Source organism: Hippoglossus stenolepis, chromosome 15 (assembly GCF_022539355.2).
Source record: "Hippoglossus stenolepis isolate QCI-W04-F060 chromosome 15, HSTE1.2, whole genome shotgun sequence".
Classification (NCBI taxonomy): Eukaryota; Metazoa; Chordata; class Actinopteri; order Pleuronectiformes; family Pleuronectidae; genus Hippoglossus; species Hippoglossus stenolepis.
The window spans coordinates 16,511,005-16,533,950 of record NC_061497.1 but is presented as its reverse complement, the minus strand read 5'-3'; the positions used below and the strand labels follow the sequence as shown (position 1 = coordinate 16,533,950).

At 41.7% G+C, this 22,946-nt stretch overlaps 1 protein-coding gene across 3 annotated transcripts in view; it reads left to right on the top strand.

The window, feature by feature from the left end:
• Positions 1–884: 884 nt before the first annotated feature.
• Positions 885–22,946, top strand: part of LOC118121837 (rho GTPase-activating protein 26) — a 79,495-nt gene continuing 57,433 nt past the window's right edge. The window contains exon 1 of one of the 3 annotated variants that reach the window (XM_035178035.2): positions 885–972. In XM_035178035.2, coding sequence (XP_035033926.2) covers positions 900–972 — 73 coding nt within the window. In that variant the 5' untranslated portion in view covers positions 885–899. Of the gene's footprint in view, positions 973–4,357; positions 5,071–22,946 lie in introns of those variants that run through there. The other 2 variants (XM_035178033.2, XM_035178034.2) reach the window with 2 other exon arrangements.

Below are 22,946 nucleotides of genomic sequence, written 5' to 3'. Positions count from 1 at the left end.
TCAGGTGATGAAATACATTTAGAATGTAATTTGTGGATGATGTTTAGGCCTCGATTTGTAAATAATTCTTTCAGCAGAGCTCATATAATATTTCCTTATAAAAAAAGCAAGGTAAACAGTTGCCTATTTACACATCCATGTGTGGTGATAAATAATGGTTCTTTAGGGTAAAGTGTTTGAATTCACATGATTAATCAATTTTAAATGTTTAGTCTCCTTTTAGCTCATAAGTCTTGAAGGAAAATATGTCTCTTTTCAAAATGACATGTTCAAAAGAAAGTCATCAAGGTTTGAGTTTTATGTTTAAAACGCCCTGAAAACTGCTGCTGGAAATGACTGTTAAAAATAAAAAAAATAAATTCTAAATTCAAAGATTAAAAAAAAATTTAATTAAAAGATTTAAAAAATGCCAACATTCGAAAAGTAAAAAAAACCCTCAAACATTTAAAATAAAAAAAAATAACAGACTTACCTAAAACAGTGAAGCTGCCATCTGTAACATTAAAAGAAGAGAGAGGAGGGATGATAATTTATCAAAAATTCCCTGGAACTAATAAAGGCTGATTTTATCTTATTTTATCTTGTCTTAACTTAGAAGTTTAAAGTTGACAGGTGAGTTTCTCTCCAGCTAATTAAGCTCAAACATGGACTAAACCAAGTTATACTGAGGAGAGGGGTGATTTTGTTAAGAATGGTTTAGTTTCTTGTCTTCTGTCATTTGAATTTGTTGTGTCTTCCATTTTTTGTTGGATTTCATCAATGAAATATAATCATGCTTTATATTCTGGCACTTAATTATCGTATTGATATAAATACTCTGTGGACTAATCACATGGGCCACCTCTGCTGTGAATATAATGGTGGGGACCATGGTTGTATATATGTAGAGTGGTGGACACATGTATCAGATGAACAGCATGTTGCCAAATGAGTTCAAGAATTATGTCCTCCAACTTTGCGTCTTCCTACTTTGTAAGTACTGTCCTCACTGAAATCTGATATTTCCCAAAACTACTTAGTCTAAATCCATCGTCCTCAAACACGATCATATTGTCACAAAGCTTTATTTGCTAAGTGCATTTGGACACAAGAAATCTGACTCCAGTGTCCAGTGCCTCTCAGTGTACAGGACTGACCCCCACCCCTACAATGGTTGTATTCATTGCCATGAAAGGATATTGTGCTCAGAAATTAGTGTCAACCAGACAGTGGGCGACCAGTGTCCTGATTTTATCACCGCTGACCGATGCTGCTTCAGTGCTTTGTGAAGAGAGACGGCCTCTGACTCTCCATGCTGGAAAAACTGGCTGAGAATATAACACTATGAGGCCGGGGGTTTCTGAGGACATGACATAAATCATCTACAATACATGAGCTTGTACAGGAAGGGTTTGTGTGACGGCTAAACCTGCGTTTGAGGCCTTTTGGAGAAAAGAACAGAAGTTTGCTTTCTGTACCTACATGTCATGTGTTCTTAAGGCTTAAGCATTTGATTTAACCCGTCATAATGTTATGTTTTACTATTGTCAAAGACCAGCTATCACCTTTTAACGCTGGTTATTGTATTTGAAATGGGACCCGATGTTAAAACTCAGCGTGTCTTTTCCTGCAAGTGTAAATCGGTTAATTCTCTGTTCTCAGCTATCAGCTACCTAGACTATTTACACCACCAACACCAGCATACTGTGACTTCCTGTTGGTCTTTGTGCACCATAGTGTGGCAGACGGAGAAATGAGCAAGCTGTGGTCTGGCAAAGGAAGCAGCGTGTCCGACCCGAGCTGTTTTCACTTCATAACCACAAATGCAAACTGTGCCCATGTGTCCCTCACGTGCCTGCAGAGTTTAAAAAACTGGAGGTGTCAACTTCTTAATGGTAAGAAGCAGAGACCATAGAATTACTAAGAGTCAATACTGTAGAGTCAATTCAACACAGGCCAACTTAATCTAAATATTTTGTAATAAATGACCTTAAATCATCTTTGATCATTTTTAACATCAAATGATAGTACAGGAGCTTCACACACCACCTGACCCAAGAAACAATTTTTATCACCAGGCCATCAGGCTTCTAAACTCAATTCACATCCAACAATCCTCTGCACATCTGTCTACCTGCCTGCTTGCACTGTTTTGCTCACTCCCCTCTGGATAATGTTCAGTGACCTATACATACATGTATGTCAACACAGTTTACACCCTTTCACCTTGGTTTGACTGCTGCATCCTTTAATGTATAGTTTTATATTTGACTTTTTTACACTGAGCTCTCATGTAATTGTAATTATTGCTGTAATTGCACTGCTGAGCTGACCTATTCTTATCAACCAACACTTTCCATGATGGCACTGTTGACCCTGTGTTAACTTACATATGACAAATAAAACTTGAACTATAGTACAGTCATCTTTTCAAGTGTCCCAGTGAGATGTGATATGGAAACCGAAGCAGCTAAAATGGAATTCCATTATACATTTTATTATCTACAGTTTTATAGTTTTTCTTTTGGATGAACCTCAAGAAAACTCCAAATGGACCAAAATTCGTTTTTCTAAATGTTGCTGGGCACCATCCTACCAACAGAGGGCGTCAGAGAGTTTGGGTTTTTAATCTTAATCCAAGGCAGATCCAGCTCTGCAGAATTTCCCCGCGCTGTCCGAAATGACGTCAGCGTCTTCTCCCACCAATCAGGCCTGCTGCGTGCAAAGATCGTCTGTGATCAGGAAGATGCAACTCCACACACACACGCACACACACCCTTTAAACCATCAAGATGACATTTAATGAAATAAGAGTCTTAATCTCTGCTTGACTGACACAATGCCTGCAGTCTAACTTTCTCTCTTGTTCCACATCAACTCCACATGCACACAAATTTATGAGCTGACTAGACATACTTTATGTACTCATATATATGGGGAGCTGTTGTGTTTAAGAAGCTGAATCTGTATCTCTATGTGCTTCATATCTGAGCAGCTACACCCTCCTCCTATAAAAGGCCCTTGAAGTCTTAAATGCCAAGCAGACACAGTCTAGTGACCCAATTCAATGGAACATGCAACAAGGCCACAAAGTGGAAAAGTGGTAAATACAATAATGACATTAAGCGGGAAATTGTTCTGTGATCATTAAGTTTACTGTGAGGCTCAACAGCAAATTAAAGCGCAGTGACTGACAACTTAAGCAGACAAAACTAACAGCCTTGAGGTCTGTAGTGGTTTTTCACAGTTTTTGGTCTCAGTGGTAGAAGACCACCTGATTGCACACGGCCATATTGTTGGTCACAATTCCTGTAGTTACAAATGAACTGGCATCGCCTGAAAGTCCCAAATTTGTTCATAAGAGATTCCAGGATAGTGAGAGCTGCAAAGGATGGATTGTCTGATGGCAACACACCACATAAATAACTCTGGACCTTTGTTACATGTCATCCCTGTTGTGTCTTTTTAAAGTGTGGTAGCGAGGTCTCACTGAAACATTGGCTCAACTAATAGTGGGTCAGTCTCCGCTGTCAGTTGTGATGTTTCACTCCGTTTTTATAGCATAACAAGCTAATACCAAACTTACTGGGAAAATGAAAAATCGGACATACATCAGTGTGACAGAAGCCGTCTTTGAGGAAAAATGTATTCGACATGTACTTTAACTTTTTAGTTTGGTCCATGTACCATCCACTAATGCCGCGTTATATTACACCTCGGAGCTCGGCCATCAGAATGACGTCACAGCGTTCCGCTTGCACAGGAAAATGTTTTACGTTAGCCAGCTAGCCATTGTTAGCAAAAACAGTTCATAATAACGCAACATTTCACGCATACCAACACTTCGGTAAAACGTCAACAGGCAGTAATTGGACAGTACTATGTGTACGACACATTTAACGACAGACGTGCTACTAAAGACTAAAAACTACAGCTTCCACTACTGTTGATATACAGAACGGCCATCTTTGATGATCTTTGTGGTGAGGTTCCTCTGAGTCGAAATTGCGACTTGAGGGGGCGTTTTAAGTTGAAACTTCCGACTCAAGGGTCGGTAATTCCTAGCTCTGAGGTTTAATGAAACATAGAGGAGGTAGGACTTATGACCTGTACTGCAGCGAGTCACTAGGTGGCGATCAAGAGGCTTTGGCTTCACTTTGGAAGAGCTGTCATGTCGTCCATCTTCTTGTAAAGTGGTCAATGAATGAGTTGAACCCAAACTCTTTTCTCGCAACGAGTGAGCCATCTTCGATTTTTCTCTCCATCTGTGCTGTGGAGAGGCTCAGTGCAGGCCCGCCCCCCGGAGGGTTCAACTCTCCGGTGTGGCCACCTGATTGGCTGAGAGAGCCGTCCGTTAGCGGCTTATCCTTGTCCGGGTAGGTTGGTTACGTTGTGCGGCAGCGCCGAGCTGAGCGGGGCTTGTGGTGGGGGACGGCAGTGCGTTTAAAAAACCGCCCAGGGGAGACACCGCGTTTACGAGCCCGGAGTTCTGTGTGTGTTTTCCGCGGACTGCCTCCCTCCCTCCCTCCCTCCGCGGCCCCGGTTCACTCCGTCCGGTGCGGGATGAGCTGGTCGAGAGGAACACGGCAGCACCGGTTCACCTGAAGCAAGTGGACCCTTCTCCGGTTTTTTAACCCCAACAAACATGCGCGGACTTTTTTTCATCTCATTTGACTGGAAGCCGTGTGGGGACCGTTTCTCTGGAGGACTTTGAAACCACAGGAAAGCTGCTTTTCTCTCGCTGTGTTGTTTACATGCTGGGATAGGATTTCCCATCATTTCCAGCAGCAGCGGCAGCAGCTCAGGGTTTCTTCCTCTTCCTCCTCCTCCTCCTCCTCCTCCACCTCCACCTCCTCCTCTTGCTCCTCTGCCTCCTCCTCGGATCCTCCAGGTCGTGCGGAGGCCGGTGCTGGTGCAGCTGGTGCCGGGCTGAGAAGATGGGACTACCTGCCCTGGAGTTCAGTGACTGCTACCTGGACAGTCCTCAGTTCCGGGAGAGACTCAAGTCCCACGAGCTGGAGCTGGACAAGACCAACAAGTTCATCAAGGAGCTGATCAAAGATGGGAAAGCTCTCATCCAGGCGCTGAAATGTAAGTCTCCTCTCAGTCCCCTCCCGAGGACATTTAGCAGCATGAACACTGACCTTGTGGGGACCGACATGCCATGTCTTGAGGTCCTGGTTCAGGTTTGGGATGGGTTGGTTCTGGTGAAGCTTGGAGACACTGTTTTGATTAGGCTGTTTGCAATGAATGGAAGTCAGTGAGAAATCCTAACGAGGATAGCTGCTGATAAAGGGTGTGACAGCCAGAGGGTCCATGCTGTTCAATGGCTGGTCAACGACTTGATTCAAACCATTATGAATGGAAACCTGCACAGGTGTTAAGTTTACAAGAGGGGACCATGGCTGTATCTCAATTCGGGGGCCGCATCCTTCAGAGGCTGAATTTGAAGACCAATTGCATCACAGCGGTGCGACTACAGTCTAGAATGTCCCAATTCAAATGCTCCTTCAATTGCCGCCAAAAAAATGGGTATGGTTGGTTGATGGCAGCAGTGAAAACGATGGAAAGAATTTATCTTTAAAGGTTCAGTGTGTGGGATTTAGTGACATCTCACCTCATCCTCCCCTTCCAAACAGGAGAGAGAACCTGTCATTAAAAACTCAAAAGGTGTTTAGTTTGTCCAGTTTGGGCTACTGTAAAAAACATGGCGGCCTCCGTAGAGAGGACCCGCTCCTGATGTAAATATAAAGTATTCAAATATAAAGGGCCCATTCTAGAGTAAAGTAAACCACTTGTACAATTTATATGGAAAACACTAGTGAAAGCATCACCGGGATTATTTCATATTCAATTTCTGCCAATAGATCCATTTCACCCAAATCTTACACGCTGGACCTTTTTAAATGTAAGTGCTCAATCCAACAGCTGATGTTACCCGTGTACATTGTTTCAGTGTTTTCGAACAACCAAATGACTTTCGGTCCATAGCAGCTGTTGCTAGGCGACGGCAGTAAGGCCCGGACAAAATGCAAAAGAGTTGATATTTTTAGCTTTTTTAAATCCTGCTTTGAAGGCAACATAGACAACAAGTTCCCACCAGACTAAATCAGAAAACATGTAAACAGTGCTGATTGGACCTTGTATGAGATTGTCTAAAGAAATGGTGTTGATTACTCCTAATATTCAATAGTAACAGCTTGATATTTGATATCAGCTACGTGTTTAAGTGTAAAATCTCTCTCTTGATTTTGTTCAACAAATGAGCAGAGATAGAATTTGTGTCTTTTGACTTTTCAGTAACACAACTTGCAGGTGTTTAAACTCTATTTGCGTAAGTGTGTGTGTGTACGTGCAGCACTGTACATACACACCCCTGACACTGCTGATAGTGTTGTGTTATGGTAGCTAATGTGTTATTTACACAGCTCGAATCCAGATAGGAACAAACCCTGGAAAGTCCAGAGCAAACCAGTGTGCCAGTTCACCTGAACGTTCCACCCTCGTGTTATTGTCTGTGCCCTTTTTAAAACAAACTATCAAGCTCCGTCCTCTCTGTCACCACAAAGCTCTGTCAGCTGACATCCAGCGATAACGATGAGTCTACTCTTGTTTATTGGTTGGATCCAGAAGTCACGAGTGAGCGTTTCCCCGAGGTCAGGTGGAGTCATTTGCTGGTTTTGTGTCCAACAAAACGCAAATTTCCCCGGTTAATCTTTATTTGCCAATAATCACAGTGTTGTATTGATTAATCAGTTACCACAGGTTTTGAAAGCCCAACGGCATTTTTAAGTTCTCCATTCCACTGCACCATGAATCGTGTCTGCTGTGTCTTTCGAACACACTTCGACCTCCTCAGCTTTTCTGCGTCTGAGGCACTGACGCTGTCCTGGGACGCCCCGGTAGTTTAGTTGGTTACTAATTGCTGCTGGAGTTGGTCGCTAAAGGTCTGTTCATAGCTGCCACATGTGTGCACGTAATGACATCGTACATGAATGGTGCCACAGGAGAACAAAGTGGAAGATTAACAATGACACTTCAGAACTGACACACTATAATGTCAACTTACTGAAGCCTGCTATACAGTATGAGCTGCTCTCAGATGTGCACTGAAGTCCAGACATTTCCCCTGATATTATGTGGAGGGGCTGCACGTGAGAACGCAAATGTCCAAGTCAGTTGCTTCGGACATTTTCTAAACTATCCTGGCATGTGACATGCAAACTAAAATAAAATATTCAAATGTAAAAAGCTATAACATTAATTGTTATAAATGAAATGGAAAAAGTAAATATAAAAGAAAGTGTAATGACTTCAGTAAAGTCTATGTTGAAAACCATTGCCTAAACTGACAATCAGTACATCTTTTGATTTTCCTGATATTTTAATTTTGTATTGAGAATATAGATTTTAACATATTTAATGACCATTCAACTCATCGTTAAAATTGTCACAATTAAACCAGACATTTAAACAAACACACACCACCATGCTTGAAACACTGAATATGTCAGACATGCACAAAGAATATGCATTGTAGGATGACAGGGTAGTTTTACTTTTTCCATATCCAGCAACCTAATACAAGTCTGGTGTAGGGAGACGACACATTTAGACAGTTCTACAATGTGCGATCGCTCAGGCATGTGGTGACTCTCTTTAATAATGTGCTGTATAATTGTAATGTCATCAGTTTTGGATGATCTGAAATAACACTTGATTGAATATAGTGTTTATACTTTTATTAATTTCTAATTATCAGACACTTTACATAAATGCATTAAACAGGAATTCATTTAACATGTTAACATAAACCATCTTAAACGGAGGGTGTTAAATACTAGCAAGGTCTTTGTTTTCCTGCAGCCACCCTCTGTGCTGTTGGTGAGTAATAAGGAAGATAATGGCAGTCATTCAGTGGCTCAACTGTCAACCGTGCTGATAGATGAGGGTCTCACACACACACACACACACACAAATGCACACACACCAGAACTAATTCTCAATTATGTCTGATGTAGGGAGGGGACCCCCCCTTTTTTAAATAGGTGCAGAGCAAAAGGAGGGTAAGTCCCGAGGGGGGGAACGAAAGAGAGAAAGAGCGTCTGTGAGCGAAAGAGCGTCTGTGGGGGGTGTTGTTTCTTTGACAATTGTGTCTTAAAACCTGACATGGCCTTATTTTTCTAGCCACTGACCTATAGAGGAGCTTGGAGGAAAGCAATCTAGGTTGTGGAGAGAAGAGGAGGAAGATGTCGGAAGAGGAAAGAAGCGAGGATGGGGTTGGAGGGTGGTGGGGTTGGGGGCAAGGAGGGTGTCACTGTCTGAGGGCATTCCTCTGCATTCATCACATTGGAACAAAGAGCAGAGAAGGGTGTGTGTGTTTTTAATACATGCAGAATATTGTCTGCAGTCGTGAATATTTTGGGTGTAGCCAGGCATCATGAAACATGCGTGTTTCCCATTATGCCAATTTTTGTATACACGTACACATAAGAAGCTATGTGTGTGTGTGTGTGTTGCCACTGTCGTACAGCACAATGGGGGTTGGGGGTCTTCCTCTCGCTGTGACGTAGAGCGGAGGAGAAGGAAATTAGGGCACGACTCAGCCCAGTTCTGGTGCTATTGTTGCTTCGCTTTTGTCAGGGTAGACTCTCTAACACACACACACACACACACACACACACACACACACACACACACACACACACACACACACACACACACACACACACACACACACACACACACACACACACACACACACAGTCACTGACTTTTAGCACCGCACTGAATCTAAATTACGTACGTTTGTCGTTTAAAAGACTCCCACAACATTTTTCTGTCTTGTGTAATTTATATTTGTTGCAATATATATATATATATATATATATATATATTAGTTGAATCTTTGATGTGTAGTGTAGGACTGAAGTTGGTAAATATTTTAGCTTCGACACTTATTTAGTTACACAGCCCTGCTATAACATAGTGACTTAGCTACTTGCTTGTTTCTCCATTTAAGTCCAAAATTGTGTGATAATATGGGACTTATTTTGACTGTGAGGGATTATTTGCCAATAGGTTTTCAAATGTATATCAAATACACACAGTGTAAATAGGAAAAATATTTAAAGATGCAACATTTTCGGGACTTACACATTTTTTATGAAAGAATGTTTCCAGAAAGAGGAAACGCAAAAGAGACAGGTTGGTTTTCTAATGGTTAAAAATACACTGAAGCAACAAATGAATTCAAACACAAGGTCGACAGTTAGCGGTGCATGTCACTGTAAAGAAGGAAGTGGGATTCGCACGTTAACATGTGTTTAGATATGACTCTGTGAGATATGAAAGTCTTACAGTGAATTGAAAGCAGAACTGTAAGTGGTGTCTGTGGTTTCCATATGACTCTAAGTGTACATGCAATTGCCTCTTGCTGTACATCTGCTTGACCGTAACGATCAACTTAAACTTCATTTCATTCAATTTAAATTTATTGAATGAACGACAGAACTGCTTCGATCGAAATGCATCTACAGTTCAATTCAAGGTCAACTAAATACTGAAATCCTGTTTCAAATGGGGCCTGGTGAGATCTATGCCATTTGTTGCTTTTTGTTGCCAAATCAAGCAGCGTTTCTCCCCCATGTGACCGTTACGTTATGTTGCAGCATATGCAAGTGCATATAATTTGGAGTAGGCAAATTGAGTAGATGTAGTTTTGCAGCAACGTGTCAACATATCTTGAACTTCTACTTAAAGTGAGCACTTAAAAACTTTCCCCCTTTCAGCAGGTGAATGTGAAAACAGCATTCAGGTGTCAAACACTGTAGATAAATCACTGTCACTGTGAAGGTCAAACACCCAAGTGAAACTATAATAAGAAAAACAAATGGTAATTGGAGGGTGGACTTGAGTGACAAGGGAAATTGAAACCTCACTTTAGTGTTTTGACATAAAGATATATGATTTTTGTTTTCCAATATGCATTCAAGATAAATGAAAAAATACACTTTCATGAATGAGTAGTTGTGGAATAATAAAAGATGTGTGTAACGTTAGGTCACCTGCATCTTAATCCTGACATACTTTGTGTATTTTGTGCCTTTGCTGCTGCACCAAAGTCATATTGACGTGTTCACAAACATAGCTCTATCATAACATTCTAAAGAAAAGAAGCAGTTTGCCATTAGGATGACATAATGTCACCTGTCTTCCAATGAAAACCAATTTGATTCAAGAATGTTCTTGAATCGAGCCTTGGTTTTCCTCTTGTGATCATAAAACACCGGGAACGGAGAGGAGGAGGAGGAGGAACGGTGTGAACTCTGCAGGAATGCACGTTCAACTTTCTGCACATGGTTACCTGATCGCTGTTGTTGGGGCATAAAAGAAACAGCTGCGCTTTGCAAAACCTGCTTTCACTGCAGGTGGTAATGAGGCAAATTGTTTAATTGCCACTATTTGAACAGCAGATGAAGGGTAGGAAATTACTTTACCTGACACCGCACCCTACTGCATGAGGGCGGGGCCGTCAGCCAGACAAGTGGATTTAAGCTTTATGACAAGTTTGTGTTTCGATTGAAGATTTAACTCTCGATTTCTCTCTACAAGTCTGAACTCATTAAACAGAGAGTTTAAACGAAGCAGAACTTAGTAATTGGCCTTCCATTCTAGTTGTTCTACTTTGTATGGATAGATCCTTGTCATTATTCCCTTTTATACAGCTTGTTCAAGATGGTAACATTGTATATCCTGCCTCGCCGTTCTGTATAAAATGTTCAATGATGGAATGGGGAATTATCGTCGTGTTTTTCACAGAGGCTATATATAAAGATGCATGACACGTCTCCACTTCCTCCCTCTATCAAGAGTCTGAGGTCCAATGTCAGTTTCAGCCTTAAAATGACAGAAACCAGAGAAAAATGTATTTTGGTACATGTCCCTTCCGCTTAAATGGAGGAGGCTGGGGTTATGACATTCTGTGGCCAGCCACCAGGGAGTGATTGACCCTTTGCTTTCATTTTTGGGGACGTGTCATATTGTCCATCTTTATGTAAAGTCTACGGTTACAAGTCATATGGGCATATATCTAAAATCAATACCCTGACTGTTTGATTCAGTGTGACCAAGAAAAGCCGACATGATGAATTAACTTCTTAACGGCAATTTTACACGATCAGTGTTTAAAAGGTGGTATATGAGTATGTGTGTCGTCTCTTTAGATCTGACCTCATAAAGGCACATTTTTCCTTTTGGACTTTTGGGAATAAGCCTTATTTTTATTGTCATGTCTGACAGCTGCACGTTGTTATTGTTACTATCCATGAATTGTCATAAGACCTGAATGACAGCGTTGGATGATGCCCAGATTAGCAAAACAGGATCGTCAAGCCCAAAGTTAGTTATTGAAAACCATGGGAATCAAATGATTTTTTTCCTGTCTCCTATACAGCAAAGAGAAATGTCACTTAAGAACAGGGTGTTTTATTTAGCCCTCCGAACCTCTTAAAAGTAAATCTGTAGCTACAGGTTATTATTCACTCCTTAACCCTCAAATTCAAGACGTGTGTGTGGTAATGAAGTAGAAACTCTCAGCCTGCGGTGGAGATAAGGTGTGGCCCTCAGCTGCTTTAACAAGAAACCTTAGGCCACCATGCAACTCGCTGCCCAGACTTGCAACAGGTGTCATATTGAGCTGGGAGGTTTTTTTTTTTTTTAACGCACTGGTGTCTTGAAATGTTGCAACATTTACAGAGGAAGGTGATTTAGCCTGTCAGTTGTGGCTCAAATCAAGCAGAAGTACACAAATACACCCACACACAGTCAAACTCTCCCACACTCGCACACATGCTGACACATGTTGTTGATAAAATATAGCTATTTTCCACTTTTTACATCAAAGCTGTCGAAGTGAGTCGGAACAAAAGGATAGGAGCCAGTGTTAGAAGTCTGAAGCTGGCGCGGTGTTTGAGTCTCGCCTCCTTTCAGGGGACTGAGAGACTGCAGGTTGTGAGGTGAAAACAGGTTGTTGTGTCCAGGAGGGACGATACTGTGTTTGACAAAGGGGAGAACAGTCCCTCTTTGTTGTGTTTGGAAAAAGCCAGCGTGGACTTTATTTCAACTTCCAGAGTTTCACTTCACTTTCCACTCTTTGTGGGCACAAAGGAAGTGCACCTGTTTTCCACCTGTGGCCACATTACACTGCCAGAGGTGAAATCTGACTTCTGCCCGGTTCCATTTTCTACACCCACTATAGTTCAATAACACATACTGTACCTTACTACAGTTATTTGACAGCTTCAGCTACTGGTCTTTTTTATAAATTAAGATGCGCTTACAGTATATGATGCATTGTTTAAAACGCTGTCTGAATGGGTCCAGTTCAGACCTGTTCCTTAGAAATTGCTGAGCCATTCCGATGGCAGACATAGACAAATAAACACTAGCAAGACAAACTGCAAATTTCCATCGCAAGCGATAACGTCTATAGGAGAAGTTCTGGATTTTCTTTCACAGCACACAAATGAAAGAGCGAGAATGTTTGGACCGAGGTCATGAACTTAATTTGATTTCGTTGTGTAGTGAGATTGCCATCAGTGCTTCAAGCCTGATGAGCTAGACACTCAAACACTGTCCTTTGTTGGATTCCTCCTCATCAAGCTCGTGGTGTTTTTCATTTTTAAACTTTTTTCCGTGAACCACGAGTCCAAAGCTTTCTTTTCTGTGTTGAGCATGAAGGCGACAAGTTTAGTTTCCGTGAAGAAAGATTGGTGTAAAGGATTATCACTCTTACAATAAACTGATTCATCCAAGACTCTGTACGACGATTATAACTCTTTGTGGTGTTTTCATGGAAAGGTGAACCGGTGGTCTTCATTTCCATTACTGTTAAATACAATCAAGAGTTTGTTTCCAAACGGGAAACGTTATGTGGGAAAATACTGTAAAAATTCTCACAATTTATGGGGCTTTAGGAACATGATGCATGACTACATCCATCAGGGAACACTTAATTTAAGAGGCCAGTCCTCTGGCCAGAATCTATGAGTTCAAATTTATATCCTCAATATCTTGTGTGTCCTTAACTGACTCGGATATCACATCCTTCTGCCCCTTCACCACTTAGATCTTTTCATTACACATTAATGGTTTTGCTAAGGGAAATGACACCTACTGTGTAAAGTCTTTTACTTGTAAAACGATATGTCATCTTCCCACTCTTGACCTTGGAAAAGTCAGTTTGTCTCAGCTTAATTTTCTATCAGGAGGCTTTAAACAGGTCATGACTGAAGGCTCAATAAGTCCTTAGGGCTTTCATTGTCAGACCAGTATTTAGGGAGACAGATGACCTTCCAAAATTATGATTCTCTTTTCCTTTTCCCGTTCTCTTCCTCTTCCTCTTGCTTCCCACTTCCTCTTTCCTTTTAGCTGTGGTTGTGCTTTTATCTTCTCATCCGCCTTCACCTTAATTTTCTCATCTCCTGTCCATCCTCATTTCCTTCTGTCAATCTGACATGGCACTGCCTATTACCCTTCTTCTGTCCTCCAGTCTCGCCCATCCTGCTTCCCTCTCCGAAGTACCTCTGTTTTGTGTTATTAAAATAGGAAAAGGGCTTGCAGTGAAACCTGAATTGGCTGTTATTGGATGAGTGAACGAGTGCGTATTTAATGAAGTGCAGGACGGTCTAGCGCTCTCCATCACTCCCATTGTTTCATTTTGTTCCACGGCAAGCATGGCAGTGTGCCTGACCAGTCCTTATGATACCTCTTGCCAGTGGTTGTGTTATATTTATAACAATGAGACATGAGAAAACCCCCACTGTGGTGAAGTAATCATACTGGAAATCAATCTGAGACACTTAGTTAATGTAATACGATTCATCAAAATACTAGATTTCTCTCTTGATCTTTAGAATGTGTCTTTCAAAAACTAGTAAGTGGTTCAAGCTGTGGTACATTTTCTATTTACGTTATAGTGATATGCTGTATTGGGGAACTGTGCTGGAGGTGAATGCAAAACAGTCTCAAAAAGGAGCGGATGCACTGAATTATTGAACACAATGCAGCGATCTGAGCTGAGGCCTGCTTTCTGTGTTACTATTGTTGTCCTGTTGAGTGAAGAATCAGCTGTCTTAGAGACGGAGCTGCTATAACAAGGGAGTGCAAGAAAATACAGAGCATTTTCAAGACTCATTACGCATTCATGGTGAAAGACAGGGAGTGAGGTTGTCCTGTCTAGTGGCTGCAGTCTTATCCTACTTAAAGTTGAGAATGATGGGGGAGAAAAGCTTGAGGTGGTGCAATTGGAAGCAGAGTCGGTAAGAGAAAAGTTTCATGTGTCAGGTTTCAGGTTTCAAGGTTGTAAAGTGGACCCAACTGAACTCATGGTATAATGTACAGATGTGCTTACTCAAGTTTTAAATAAGTCATTGAGGACTCCTGGGGAGTTCTAGTGGCCCATTTATTATGTATCTGCAGGGGGAATGTCTTTTAAGATTTATGGAGCAAATAAAATATAATTTCTGTTGCTGGGATTGACATGAGAATTATCTTAGTTGTATACCTCTAGCAAAGGACTTATTTTTAGCCTCTTTCATACCATTCCACATCTATAGCTTTGTTTCAGTAGCACTACTCTTGTCTTCCAGCAGCAGGCATCTGTTGTATCAGACATGCTCTGATAAACTTGCTGAACATTACCTGGCCAGCACCAGATGGCAGACGGACAAATGTAGAAAGCAGCTGGAGAACATACAACCCTTTTCGACAAAGGTGAACCTGGTGCAAGTGCTGGTTCGGAGTTGGTTCAACTTGCAAACCTTTTAAGATCCAGCTTGCTTCTCCACAAGCTCTGTTACAATGTTGTTTTTGGTCTTACTGGTCCTGTTAGTCACGGTAATCTTAACCCCCTGACGTAAGCCTTTTATTCTTCTAGACCAGCAAAGTGTTGGTGCCAGAGTTGAACAAGTTTTTCTTTGGCTGTTCTTAAGAACTGGTTAGAGATTAGACACTTGCTCCAAATCGGCCCTTTAAACTGCCTTGGTTTGAAAATGAGTCATAGAGAAACCTCAAGCATCTAAGGAGACAAATATTTTTCGCACAGAGTTGGTGGAAGCCAAGTTAGTGTTAGTTAAGTGTGTTGTTCGTCACCCATAGAGACCAGACTGCAAAGGAATGCTAATGTCTGCTAGATGTGTGCAAAGAGGCACTTATCCACAAACACATTTGACATAGGAACATCACAAGGTCATAAGAGTGTGAAATAGAGCTTTTTCAACGTTTTTCTGTCCCCTAGTGGCCCCAAACCCCCCAAATCCCTATTAATGCATTTTTAGAACCTTTACGTGACAGGACATACTCTTCCTCTTTCCTTCTATTTCGCTCGAGCACTTCAGCAGTGTTTGCTGGGGGAAGGAAGCATGCTACTGTTCAACTTCCACCACCTCGATTTTCCCAGCCGGTCTAAGGGTTTGACCTGGCAGCCCTACAGAAACAACCTATTATACAGTCTTTGTAATGCAATCATTTAATACATTAAATGCACGGTACTGCTTTGCCTCTTATTGATGCAGTGTTCAGTTTACTGAGAGAAACCTGCACTTAAAATTCACCCCGTATCAGTGTGTTTTGAGTGGAAGAGACGGAGCACGTGCAGGGGTGGGCTGAGGGGAAGACTCGTCTCCATCGCCGGGCCGGAGCCAACCCAAACAAACCACAGTCCATTGGCATGGAGAGCGAGGGAGTGTGTGTTTGTATTTAACAGTGTGCATGCGTGTGTGTGCGTGTGTGTGCGTGTGTGCGTGTGTGTGTGTGTGTTCAGCTCCCATCCGTTTTGTCCCGCCTTCTCCAAAAATAACCCCCTGCTAAGAATATTTAATCCCCCAGGTTACCGCTCTCTCTTCTCTGTATGTCTTGCTCTTTATCTCACCCTCACACATTTAATGTGCATACTGTACATGCATGCATACAGACACACACACACAGACACACACACAGAGACACACACAGACGCACACACACACACTTACACACACACTTACACACACACATATGCAGGGGTAGTATGGGGGGTGGATCTCCGGATTTAAAGCCAGCCAAAACTCAGGGGCTTAGTGGGGGTAATCTGGTAGGTGTGTGTTTGCTTTATTCTATCTGTTTTCATGTGTCTGGAGTCATTGTCGGGGGTAAAGTGGTTTTGGCTCGGCCTGCTGTCTGGCTCTGGCTTCTGCCTTCTGCCCATGGGCTAGAGATTACGGCAGGATGGGGGGAAACTCTCATTTCACATTTAGTGCTTCTGTCTGTCATTGGATTTGAGAACTCTACTTTTATGGCAATATTTCCAATCCTTGGTCTTTTGGTCGTAATCACTTCCTGCAGGGTCAGATTGTGGCGCTGATGGGACCTGTGGTCAGGAGGGCAAGCCAGGATTAATGCTGGAACATTGGGGGGGTTAGGGGTGGTGCAGGTGGGATAGGATTCAATTTGAGGGGAGGGGGGCAGGGATTTACTGTGCGTCTATCCCTGCGGGAAATTATACCAAACACAGACAGTTTATGTGGTAGCTTGTGGTTGATACTGGTGACAGTGGGTGGGGCCCTCTTCTGGAAGAACCACTGTATATTTGTTTAGCTACTTCACTCAAGTCGCCTATTATTCCCATTTCAGGACATCATTTGTTTAATAAAAGAAACACAGTGATTGCAGTGTTCCTAATTTCCACACAAACTTCAATGTGACACTTTTTACACTCTAAAGATTTTGAAATCAAATCTTGATGGTTTTATATTGTTACCATTCCCACCATGACTTTTAAAACCCTCCGGACTGAATGATGCGAATCATGCAGAAAGACACTTAATTCGAATTCTGTCTCCAGTCAGAGAAAATAATTTTCCATTCTAAATTTATCCCCCGACATAACCTGACATAACCTTTTTCCAAAAGTGATTTGTTTTGTTGTGGCTTCTTTTTTTGAGGAGGAAAATGAGAGCACATGCAAACCAAGGCTCTGACATAATGTAAATAAACTGAATTAACCGAGTAAACAGCAGAAATTAGAAATGAATGAATCAAGTTTTATTTACATATACATGCAATCATTTAAAAGCTGCATAATTTAAACATTCTGCTGATTTTTATTTGTAAAAGTCATGAGTGGATGTTGTATTTCTTAACCATCACTCCTGCTTTGTGCCACTGGCAGAAACTAAAAATTCATCTAACAAATTTAAGATGTCACATGTTGAGTCGTTTGGTGAAATTCAATAGTTGACCACAGGAACGCTGCGGAGGAATCACACGGTGATAAAAACAAATTTTCTGGCTCACGACTGAAACCCCAAAAAAACCCACAATAATGTAAAGCTCATTTGTCTGACTGTGCGCGGGAGGTCCCCACAAAGTTAGTTTTCCATTCGCTGTCAACAGACCATCACATGTTGGACTCCTTGTGCGGCGGACTGAAGTTATTCACGTCTCTTTAAGCAGATATTGATTACACCCCCTTTCAACTTCTCTGAACCAGTCCTCTGTCTTATTTATTGGCTGCCCAATGTCATTCCACTGATTTACATTGAAGTCTTGAATTGAGATGGATCCCCATCAATTTAAAACACTGAATTCTCCGTGGGAGTAAAACATTTTTGGCAAACGTAAACTTCGACAACGACTCGTCTGTGAAAGGCTCATATCAATGGATACAATCAGCCAACAGATAAATTGGTTGGCTTCGATCTGAAATGGTCAGTAATTAGGATACCAGCTATTTCACAGTTTATGGTGATGATGATGGATGAGGAATTTTAGTTACAGTGCTTCAAGTTGTACACTGTGTCTTCAGTTACAATTTCTTTTATTGACTTACTCCGTTTGAAATCTCCAACTGCATCTTTTACTGTTGTATCTCTCTTAAATTTTGCTCTGTGTGTGTGTCACACTGGCCTCAGAGGACGAACTTAAACTGACAAGCCACCGAGCAGCAGCCACTCGGCCCCACATCCCTCAGGCTGCCGTAATCCACCCTGACAGAGAGAGAGAGAGAGAGGGAGAGGGAGAGAGCGGGGGGTAGAAAGAGGGAGTAATGGCTACTCAAACAAAAGACTGTAACAGACTCAGAGGGCAGAATATGTACTCACTGTCTCCCTCGTGCACACTGTAACAGCCAGTGAACAGAAAGTGAAATTGTGTGTGTGTGGAAGCTAATAAAGCGTATGATGGTGCCTTCAGGCTGCTTTTATTCTCCCACTGATCGAGGACATGAAGGTGAGAAGGGTCAGAGCCATGAGCGAGGTTACACTCTGTAATAAATCAATTGAATATATGAGGTAATATGGTCAGTAATGCACTTGCCATTATTGCAAAGTGCTCTAATCCAATTTATTGTCGTTTCCGGTGTTTCCTCTAATCAGTCTTCCAAAGTCCCTATTGGACGTTGTATGTGTTGTATTCCTTAGTGTAACATTTGTAGGTTCTCAAAGGTTATTTTTGATGTGACCCCCTCTGATAAAGAAACATGCCTCAAAACGAATGACCTACATTTCAGGACCATTTACGGTCGTAAAAAAAGACAAACCCTCTGTTTTGTGTGTCCAAACCCAAACAAATACAGGTTTTCCCTGATTTAGAGGCTTAGGGACATTCTAATAATTAGCTGCTTTGCAAAGATTCATATTAACGTCATCAAATTAGCCATAAACAACATTAAAGTGTTGGAATACCCTCCACTGCATCATTAAATGTGCTTTTAGAGAGGGTTTACTCTGAATATTTTGACTGAAGGTTGGAGGATGTTTGTCACCGTGGCCACAGAATGGAAAAGGATACGTATAATCATGCTATACAAAACGGAGGCATCCATGTGCTTCCCTTGAGCAAGGCGTTAACGTAGGATTTAGCACCCATTTTAGCCACCTTTCCATTTCCTACAGGTCAGATGTATTGCTTGTTGGCAGGGAGACAGAGATAGAATGACAGACAGAGAGTTGGAAAGAAAATGCATGAACGCTCAAGAGGGTTTGTTGCATGCGTTTCAAAAGTTTCCAAAATTCAGTCTGGTTTTTATTTTTGTAGAATATGAATTTGAGTTTATCCATTCAAGGTTCACAGAGGTTGATCCTCATGTGTAAAAAACACTTTGTTGTTAAAGTGAAGTTAAACTTTGATGTGACAAGGATGTAACACAACAGTGGCATGTTAAGTGCAGTGCGAGTACAAGGGGAAAGCCCAGCACTGCATGCCATCTCTGCACACTCACCTCTTATCCCCCAAATCTTGTGTCCTACTTCTGACACTTAAGCTGCTTTCAGGCATGCACTGAACATTTTCCTTGAAGTTTTCCATGTGAGAAAGCAAATGTCCAAATCAGCAGCGTTGGAAATTTTCAGGAACCTTTCCTGCCAGTCCCCTGGTAAAAAGTCTGTAAAATATCTGTAGGACTACAGCAGGGAAATGTCCTAAAATCTCAGGATGGAAAAGAGGTGTCATACACGTAGAAGACGCCAACTTGGAATGACCAATGAGAATCGAGAGACGATTTGCTAAAAACAAAAACTTGTGATTTCCCCAGTGGAATTTAAACATCATGTCCTGCATCCAGTGTGCACTCCTCAGGTGCCACCCCCCTCGCCTTATTGTTCTGGAAGTTTTCCTGTTGTTGTGAGCACCTCTGACCGGACAATCTCCTGAAGTCAAGCTCTATAAAATGTCCGGACCCAATCTGGTAGACATTTTCTGGATTTCATGTCTGAAAACAGCTTTGTGGCTCAGACTTAGTAAAGGTGGACCGTTTGGAGAGCACTTCTGATACCTGGTTGTAAATGTGAGTCTTTTGTTGTCTTTGGCAGTAAAAAAACACATTTGGTTCAAGTCAGTCATCGTACATCAACACCGTTATCTTCTTTTGAAAAGGTCATCCACATCCCTTCTCCAATACATGTCTCTCACACCTGATTTACACATTTTTGCTCCATTACAAGGACCCAGCAGTAACATAACCTCGAACATCATAACATTTATGCAACACTACCCGAGCACTATGTCGTGACTCGGCTCTCGGCCTCTACCTCACAGCAGCTTGCCCGGGCTGCAGCAGGTGTCAGCGACAGCTTGCTCACACATGCATGCGTACGCACAGCACCATGTGTGTGCTGAGACACACACACATGCACCATTAGTCTGCTTTGTACCTATGGCCACACAAAAGTCAGCACACTTCCACATTTGCAAATGACACTATGAGTGTTCTTGTTGCTCAAGCACAGATGCATGTTTGGAAATTAATGCTCCAGTCAAATTTTAGGACTGGGTAAATTAATAAGATTGCCCTGATAACCTGGTAACATCTTAATGGGAAAGAAGCAAATGAAAGAACAATGAATTAATGAGGGAAGGAGAGGAGAGGGAAGAGAGATTACAGCTTGGTCTTATTTTTGTTTTGTGTGCTGAAGGTCGACGTTTCAGGGGGGGTTGGGTGTTGATGTGGAATGACTTCGAGGCTCATTCGTGGAACCAAAAGAATATTCATTTAAATGCATATTTCTCTGCCTCTGGGGTTAAGGAGAAAGAGGGAGGGGAGAATGACCGAGAGCGAGGTTAATTAAGAGATGTTGAGAGGCAGAAAAGTAGGCCAGTCCCCATAGAAAGATCAAAAGTGCAATTTCTTATTCCATCTCCCAGATTCTGTTTGAAGCTGAATGTCTGAATCCCTGCAGCAGATTCTCTGCTGCCACAGCACATAAAAGGCTGTATGGTGCTAGGAGAGAAGGGGGCAGGGTTGCCAGGCTGGCTGGTGAATGTCAGGTGGCGTTGGACACACAACGAGATGACTGCTCTGTGTCTGCTCAGTGGTTGACTGGTCTCTGGCTTAGTTAAAGGTTGCCATGTCTTCGCCTTTCAGACTGTGTATGTGCTCACTGACTCAGAAACAGTAAACGATCAAACATTTTGTCAATTTCAAACCCATGTTGCCACAGTGGTTTTCAAACTGGGGGGGCATAGAGCTGAATATGATTTTATGTATACGGAAAATAAACAAATGAGTTTGGGGGCGAGATCTTACTCACCTTTACTAAAATTAGACATGGGTCTTTAGTTGTTGCTTCCTCTATTACTGGTGTAAAGGCATGAGTATGCAGAGTATGAGGAAATAATTCAAACTGTTTGATTCCATCTCATAAATTCAAACTTAAAGCTTTGACCCGACAATATGTGATAATATTTCCTGTGCTGTGATATAACAGAATGTTCCCATGTCAGCCATTGGGATCAGTTATTCTGGCTGGAAAACAGTCTGGATGTAGAACCTACTTCCTCTTCCTGTTTGCCACTTCCTCTTTTGAACGACAATGAAAGTAGGAAAGGTGGCCTGAGAAAAGTTTCAGTGGATGTCAAAGTGTTACCTTCACACGTTGTTCCTACTGTGTTTGTGTTAGGTCTGGATACTTTGACACATTGTTTGGGGCTTAAGCTAATGATTATTTTCATAATTGATTTATACGCAGATTAATTTCTCAATTATATGGCAAAGAACAGTAGGGTAAACCTATTTTCGAACAGCTAGCACCAGAGGTTAAACATTATTTTATGATCATTTATTTTCAAAACTCATGCAGATACATTTTCTGTAGTGTTTCCACTCTAAGGTTCTTACTAGCTTTTTTTAAATCAGCTTTCAACCGCATCTCATGATCCTCCTTAGTAAATGAAAACTGTTCAGTTGCCATAGAAATGGCTCAGATGTCTGTTGGAAATCGTGAGATATGAAGTTTGGTTCTTACACCGATGCATCTTGGCTCTAACTGATCTTTCCCTTCATTGGTCCTCACTTCACTTCTAATTTCCACAATTATACAAGCTATTTTATTTTGGAATAAAAAAAAAAAGAAAGAAAAAAGTACAGTTGGAAAGGAATTTCATTCCACTTATGACTTTCGCTCCTTTTTGGCTTCTCTTATAATCCCCTTTTCCGTCTGTCTCTCAAGACTTGATGGAATGAGGTCAGGGAGGATTTCAGCCAATCCTGTTAGAGACCGCTGGTTTATTTCCTGGTGGATGTCTCACAGAATCCGTGCTTAGAGCTGCTGCCCCGTGTCTTCTTAAATGGGGGGAAACTGGCATTCGCACAAACAACTTCAGTACAGTCAGCACTGGCACTTGGGCGGCACGCTGGCTGCTAATTCACTGGCGTTTTTTAACCGAGCATTCACTTGGAATTGAAGTTGGCATCCGTGGAAGGCAAGTTGCCACGCTGTAGATCTGGCATCTAAAGGATTCTCCATTAGCCATGTAATGTGTTTAAGACTGGCATGGCAGGACTAATAGCTGTAATAGCTTTTCCAATTTCCACTTGTCAAGGGGTTGTCTCCGTATCAAATAGTCGACAACCGTGTCTCCTCTGATTTAAGCGATTTAAGCCTTTTCTAAACATTCAGTTCTCTTTATTGACCAATGCAGGGAGAAATTGAAAGGTCAGATTGTGTGGTTGGTGGTTGTGAGGTTTAGTGAGCATTTTGAACATATTCTCATGCTCTAGTGAAGTATGAATAATACAGAATCTCCAGACCCTTGGTAGCCCAGCTATCATTTAACGGCTTCCCCATTGTGCTTTACCACCATGAAACGTTCAAGCTTGCAACATGATACAGATGCAAGGGAGTATAGGGTTAATTGCACTTTTTTCCCAAAAATCCAGAATTTCGCATGACACAGGATTCATTGGAATATATTTGAATACTTTCCCAGAAGCTTTTGGTGCCATAATTTGTCCATTCCATAAGTGTGCCAGCTTTTTTCCCATCAAGATCCATGTATTGATCCCTGGGAAAATGGTGAAAATGTTAATAATAAACCAATTTAAAGAAAGTGGAAAAAAAAATTCTAAATGTATTTTGAAAGAATGCAATGTTTTCACCTTTTTAAGCCATGAGTAGCTTCTCATTGTAATTGTGTAATTGTTCCTGATTTGAAAG